Source organism: Euprymna scolopes, chromosome 3, assembly GCF_053919585.1.
Source record: "Euprymna scolopes isolate OS-2025 chromosome 3, ASM5391958v1, whole genome shotgun sequence".
NCBI classification, from domain to species: Eukaryota; Metazoa; Mollusca; class Cephalopoda; order Sepiida; family Sepiolidae; genus Euprymna; species Euprymna scolopes.
Window position 1 is genome coordinate 42,168,013 of NC_136484.1, and position 7,500 is coordinate 42,175,512.

At 32.7% G+C, this 7,500-nt stretch overlaps 1 protein-coding gene across 8 annotated transcripts in view; it reads right to left on the reverse strand.

Moving 5' to 3' along the window:
- The window catches only part of LOC145254621 (receptor-type tyrosine-protein phosphatase epsilon-like), a 732,106-nt gene that overhangs the window by 644,675 nt on the left and 79,931 nt on the right, over positions 1-7,500 (reverse strand). For all 8 annotated transcript variants that reach the window (XM_080113291.1, XM_080113282.1, XM_080113273.1 and 5 more), the window contains exon 4: positions 7,179-7,313. In XM_080113291.1, the coding sequence (XP_079969417.1) occupies positions 7,179-7,313 (135 nt within the window). The remainder of the gene's footprint in view (positions 1-7,178; positions 7,314-7,500) is intronic.

Here is a 7,500-nt window from a genome sequence, read left to right on the forward strand (position 1 = left end):
ATTATATTTTTATTTATGATTATTATATTTTTTTAATGATTATTATATTTTTATTTATGATTATTATATTTTTTTAATGATTATTATATTTTTATTTATGATTATTATATTTTTTTAATGATTATTATATTTTTATTTATGATTATTATATTTTTTTAATGATTATTATATTTTTATTTATGATTATTATATTTTTTTAATGATTATTATATTTTTAATGATTATTATATTTTTTTAATTATTATTATATTTTTTTAATGATTATTATATTTTTATTTATGATTATTATATTTTTTTAATGATTATTATATTTTTATTTATGATTATTATATTTTTAATGATTATTATATTTTTAATGATTATTATATATTTTTAATGATTATTATATTTTTTTAATGATTATTATATTTTTTTAATAATTATTATATTTTTATTTATGATTATTATATTTTTTTAATGATTATTATATTTTTTTTAATGATTATTATATTTTTATTTATGATTATTATCTTTTTATTTATGATTATTATATTTTTTTAATGATTCTTATATTTTATTCATGATTATTATATTTTTATTTATGATTATTATATTTTTTAAATGATTATTATATTTTTATTCATGATTATTATATTTTTTTAATGATTATTATATTTTTTTAATGATTATTATATTTTTTAATGATTATTATATATTTTTTTAATGATTATTATATTTTTATTTAGGATTATTTTATTTCTATTTATGATTATTATATATTTATTTATGATTATTATATTTTTTTAATGATTATTATATTTTTATTTATGATTATTATATTTTTTTAATGATTATTATATTTTTATTTATGATTATTATATATTTTTTAATGATTATCATATTTTTATTTATGATTATTATATATTTATTTATGATAATTATATTTTTGAATGATTATTATATATTTATTTATGATTATTATATTTTTTTAATGATTATTATATTTTTATTTATGATTATTATATTTTTTTAATGATTATTATATATTTATTTATGATTATTATATATTTATTTATGATTATTATATATTTTTTTGTTTCTGAGTTTTTGAGATGAGGATTGATAATTCGGATTACTTGGATTATTCGGACTACTGCTCTCATCTTGTGTGTTACTTTCAACATGTTTTAGCGGATGTAACCTTCAAACTTCTTCAGATGTATCTTGTTGAACTTGGGAATATTTCTGTAGAATTCAAGAATCTGCATAGAATTTTGAACGGAACTCTTTATTTAACCCACAGGGGTAGGATGTTCTTGTTCCATCAGCCATAACCGATTAAGAGTGTTAAGTAATTCACAATTGTATTCTTCTTATCATCGACACCGAGGATTGAAACTTCAACCTCTAGAAGAGTATCACCTACACTTAATTTTACCTAATACTTTATCTCTTATGCCATCGATCCTTGCAACACAATTGCGAATTACTTAAAACTTCTACCCCATCATGGCTGACAGAATGAGAACATGCTAGACCCGACGATTAAATAAGGAGTTCCGTTTGAAATACTGTGCAGACTTCCGAGTTTAACAGAAAGATATCCGAGTGCAAAAAGATTGACCAGAAGAAGGAGGGAGGTTACATCGGCTGAAAAGTTGTGCAAATAAAAAAAACATAAGAACGATAGCCCAAATAATCCAAAATAATACAAATTTGATATAGTTTCTTTAATTTAATGTGTTCCTAATGTTACATGCACTGCTTTGTAAAATAAAAGTATCCATGCAGCGAAAGAAAAATAAAAACATATTGAAAAAGAGGATAAAACAAAAAGGAGAAATTTGTGAGTTAGAACTGTCAGAAAAATAATGGAAATTTTCCGAAATTCTTCTTACAATAATTCGAACAAGATTGAAAATGAAAACGACCATAATCTGAAAGAGTCTCACACGATGTATGTGTGTATGTATGTATGTGTGTAAGTATGTATGTATGTATCTATGTATATATGTGTGTATGTATGTATATATGTGTGTAGGTATGTATGTATGTGTGTATGTATGCATGTATATGTGTATGTATTTGTGTATGTATGTATCTGTGTGTATGTATGTATGTGTGCATGTATGTATGTGTGTATGTATGTATGTGTGTGTGTGTGTGAAACAAAAGTTGCAACATTTCAATTTTAATCAATAACATTATTAAATATTCGTCTTAAATATAATTCAAGTTTACAAATCAATCCTTGATTCTAACTAGCCCATTTTCAGTTGTTATTGTTATAGCATGTGATTTTCAACAGTTTAACGTACCTTGTTAAAATATATTTAACATTACTTAATCTATATTCTTAAATAATCACCTTAAAATAAAATTCAAGTAAGGAGAATTACGTTTTATAAAAAAGTTATTCGCTTTGGTTGTTAGCGTTCATTGCTAGCTTTCAACATAGACATATTAACAAAAAAAAAAAAAAAAAAAAACTAGAACAAAATGGACTATTAAAGAATAAAAAAACATATCCGTAAAATCTTTTAAAATATTCAAATTAAGTTTCAAACTAGGTTTACCTTCACGGCCTTGCTTATTAATGTGTTATTTGATTTTTTTTCAGTATGAAGGTTTTTTTTCCCCTAAAATATTATTTTTTTGTTCCAAACAAAGAAGAGTAACTTTGGATCTACGATCACAGATTTGCATTCTTTATTTTAAGATTGGATTTCTATGAAAAAATTTCCGATCTGGTTAACATATTTTCTAAAAGGAATTTTTTTTTTACTCACGTTCACCCCTTACAAGGCATATCGCCACTTGGACGTAAGGGGCTACTATTTGAGACCAGGCCTAGAAAAGATTAACAAGATGTTGGTTTACGTTAGATTTAAACTTCTGCATTTAGTACAGGGAGAGAAGCAAGTAGCAGGAAGGGAATTCCAAATTCTAGCTGTTCGAGGGAAGAAACTATTAGAGTAGAAAGCTTTATGACATTTAGGGACATTAACAGTGAAATAATTAATTCAATTTACATTTATTGTTAACCACATGCTGCAACACTCTCCAAAAAGAATTGGCGAGCCAGAATCAAAGATTGATTTCATAGGTAGAAAACTATCAATGGCAAAAATAAAAAAAATTACTGACTTTACTTTATGTATTAGATTAAGATTAAATTCACTTCTTGTTTAGGAAAATTTCCATAAAACATTTAACCGCCCCCCCCAACTGACATTTCTAGAGAAACAGAAAAGAGCAGAACATTTAGATTATTTCGAGATTTTAGACCGTCATCCTCATTTTCATTGATGTTATTCTCATAGCGTTTCAAGCATTGTATACTAATCTTCATCTGCTGCTTTTTGTTGTCATCGGTAACCTTCCAGGTGTTTCAAATTAAACCATTTGTATAACCCATTGGGCTGAATATTTTTCCTTCTGCATGTCATGACTTTTTAGGTGTCTCTTGGCCTTCGGGCCAAGATCAACGTGTAGTATCTGTTCCGGCAGATACTGCAAGCAAAGACCATATGTGGGGGCGACCCCACATATAAGACCTTGGTCAATGTAGGGGCAACCCTTCATACCAATTGTCACTATCCAGCTCCCCTACTCCCCGGGGAGTTGGTCCCCATTTCCCCTTCACTCCTCACATTAAAAATCGGCCTTGTGCCTAATTTGCTCGGTGGGGGAGCAAATAAATACCATCTGTTCCGGCAGATGCTGCACTTAAGATGGTTTGTACCAGTCAATGGAGGGGAAACCCTCTATACTGGGACAATTATTATTTTTGGTAACCAGAGTGACCCCTTTTAGGGGAGCTGGTTTTAACCTCACATTAAAAACGGCCTTGTGCCTAATTTGCTCAGTGGGGGAGCAAATAAATACCATCTGTTCCGGCAGATGCTGCACTTAAGATAATTTGTACCAGTCAATGGAGGGGAAACCCTCTATACTGGGACAATTATTATTTTTGGTAACCAGAGTGCCCCCTTTTTGCCTACTTTTAGGGGAGCTGGTTTTTACCTCACATTAAAAACGGCCTTGTGCCTAATTTGCTCAGTGGGGGAGCAAATAAATACCATCTGTTCCGGCAGATGCTGCAAGCTATGACTAGCTATGACTAGCTATGACTAGCAAAGACCAGATGTGGGGGCAACCCCACATGCCTGACCTTTAACCAGCTCCCATTTCCCACCTCTCGGGAGCTGGTCCCCTTTTTCCCTTCCCCCTCCCTTCACTCCTCACATTAAAAATTGGCCTTGTGCCTAATTTGCTCGGTGGGGGAGCAAATAAATACTATCTGTTCCGGCAGATACTGCAAGCAAAGACCATATGTGTGGGCAACCTCACATATAAGACCTTGGTCAATGTAGGGGCAACCCTTCATACCAATTGTCACTATCCAACTCCCCTACTTCCCGGGGAGTTGGTCCCCATTTCCCCTTCACTCCTCACATTAAAAATCGGCCTTGTGCCTAATTTGCTCGGTGGGGGAGCAAATAAATACTATCTGTTCCGGCAGATACTGCAAGCAAAGACCATATGTGAGGTTGGCCCCACATATAAGACCTTGGTCAATGAAGGGGCAACCCTTCATACCAATTGTCACTATCGAGCTCCCCTACTCCCCGGGGAGTTGGTCCCCATTTCCCCTTCACTCCTCACTTTAAAAATCGGCCTTGTGCCTAATTTGCTCAGTGGGGGAGCAAATAAATACCTCAAAGTGTAGTATCTGTTCTGAAGATGCTGCACTTCCATTTCTTGTTCTCTGTTGGTGGAGAAACAGTCCTTCACAACTGAGATAATTTTTTTATTTTTGTACCTTTTCTGCACGTTAAAAAAATGACCCTGGTGTCTAACTCTGTCCCGTAAGGAGGAATTGTAAATTGGTACAAGTTCATTTTGTTGAATATTATCAGACGACCCTGGAAAGAAAAACACTCGATGGTTTGCACACATGCAAATAGATTCTATGTGAAGAATGCGGAACTTTCTACCATTGTCTATTGGAATGCATAATTTTATCCAGAAATATGTGAGAGGATATCTGTCAAAGGATTGAAATAATAGACAATAGGAAATCTTAAACATTCCAATGGGAAGAGAATGTTTATATAAATTGTCACAAAGAGAAAACGGAGCACTCGGTCAGAGAGAAGCAAGCCTGTCACATTTCTTCGCCGCCAACATCTGACCCCACGCTCCTTCAGAGATGTCAAAACGGTAGTAATAACTTATAATCTAATGCTGCTTTTTTTGTGTGAAATAAAAACAGTATATTTTCTAATAGATCAACTGTGTTGTGTTTTACTGGCTGTCAGTGTGTATATATTGTGGACCAGTAGTAGATGTTAATAATTATATAGAATGGAAAACGCATTTTGAACAACCAGACGCTGTGAATACACAACAATTTTTTATTTGTCTTGTCTCTTAGGATTGAACACGCCACGCCTCGATAGAATTAATATTATAATATCTCTGAACTAACGCTTTTATTCAGTAGCCTTTATGCCCAGCAGATATATTTAGTAGGCATAGTGTTGAATATTCTGTAATTACAGGAATCTATGCAGATGACTGACAAATAGCAACTGACTGGAAGATTAACATCCGGCTTTTAACACAGAGGCACGCGCAGAGATACATACACCTACAGAGACATCAAAAGAAATACATCTCTAGACAAGGCATGAAGTCGCTTGATATAAGGTGCGAAAAAATACTACTTCAAAGCCAAAAACTAGCCAACAATCCGTGTTAGATGCGTAGATTCCAATCCAGGAAACACTAATTTTTCACCCTTTGTCAGACACATCGTTCATGGAATGTGAGAACTAAAGGACAACATAATGGAAGCGAGAGTCAAAAGTAAACGTCAAGATGCACGCTCTACTCTTCTTTGTTCATTAAACAATAAACAGTTGACAGAACAGAGGAGAAATACCGAAGAAAGGGTGACTACGTTGATTGTGTAGACAAAATAGTGGAATAGGTGTGGCAGTTGACTTGTGACTCTCTCAAAATATTATATAACCGGCTTGCTTTTGGATCGAAAAAAAAATGACTGGATAGGATTTCGAATTCGAGAGATTAATTTTTGTCCATTCCCCATGCACTTTCCATCTCTCAATAATTCATGAACAATAAACATATAACATTATATTTTTTATACGTAAGCATAAAAGCAATAGGTGCCAGACAGCTCCGATCTCTGGTCCCGCCCCACCTGTCAAACATTTACAGCAAGAATTTGTCACTACTAAATCATTATATAACAAACTTTCCTTTCTTCTGCTATGTATGTAAAACCATGAACAAAGTTTCTTTCCAGGAGCTCCTCATCTGTAGAACACATTGCCACGGGATAGTTTTCCCGCAACTCCTAACTTTAAGTCCAATATAAACAAATGCTTGTCAAACCGTCCTCTTATAGTGAGCCGCAAGTGAGCAGCACACCAGTTCTGATTGCAGCAATTAGTCTGGAGGAGCAGGGTCATTTAGGGTAGCCTTTTAGCTATCAGACTGAAGCAAATGTTCTGGGTAGCTCTAGGAGGGGCATTATCCCAGACTTTGCTTCTCAGCTTTTGTGGGGAGGGGGAACAAGTTTATCGTTTATTTACTGAGGCGCCATCATCAGGGAGTGCCAGCAGGGCTACTCAGACTAATTTTTGAAGGACCAGAATGTTCCTCTTATTGGGGCGCTGGCTCATTCACTCCATCTTCCAACCTTATCTCACATCATTTTCCAGTGGGAGAAAGGTAAATACTGAGCTGTCATCTTAAAGCATTATTCATCATCGAACTTACAATCGCACTGACATCACATCATCTGGTTATTCATCATTATAAAAGTATACAAACTTAGAACGAGGAATGAGAACAGTCTAGCTCAGCAGATTACATAAAATGGTTCAGTTTGAAATTGCTGGATTATGACAAACGCCACCTGAAGAAGACCGAAGTATATAACAGCATAAACGTTGTGAGTATAGCGACAACCATGATGCAGATGACGGTCCGAAATATACAAATAATTTACATTACAAATTACAGCAACACATCAGCTGAACAATATCTTCAAAGCATAGCATAGACATAACTTATACAGGACATCAAAACGACAATGCATTTGGATATGGTGTGAGGTGTACTTGATGACTAAAAACGAGTCATTATTTCCTAATGATTGTTACCTTCATAGCAATTTGGCCCCTTGTAACCTGGAAGGCATGCACCCCTGCATTCGCCACTATCTGTGTTGCATTCTTCTGGTCTACTGCAGTGACACTCTCTGCTGCAATCACTTCCAAACCACCCGGTATTGCATTCTGAAAAGACAAAATAAAAAAAATTGTTTAAGGAATAATTTAGTTTTTATGAGAATATATATATATATATATATATATATATATATATATATATATATATATATATACTAGCATTTCAGCCCGACTTTGCTTGGGCACTATGTACTGTTCATAACTTTGTGTATATATATATATATATATATATATA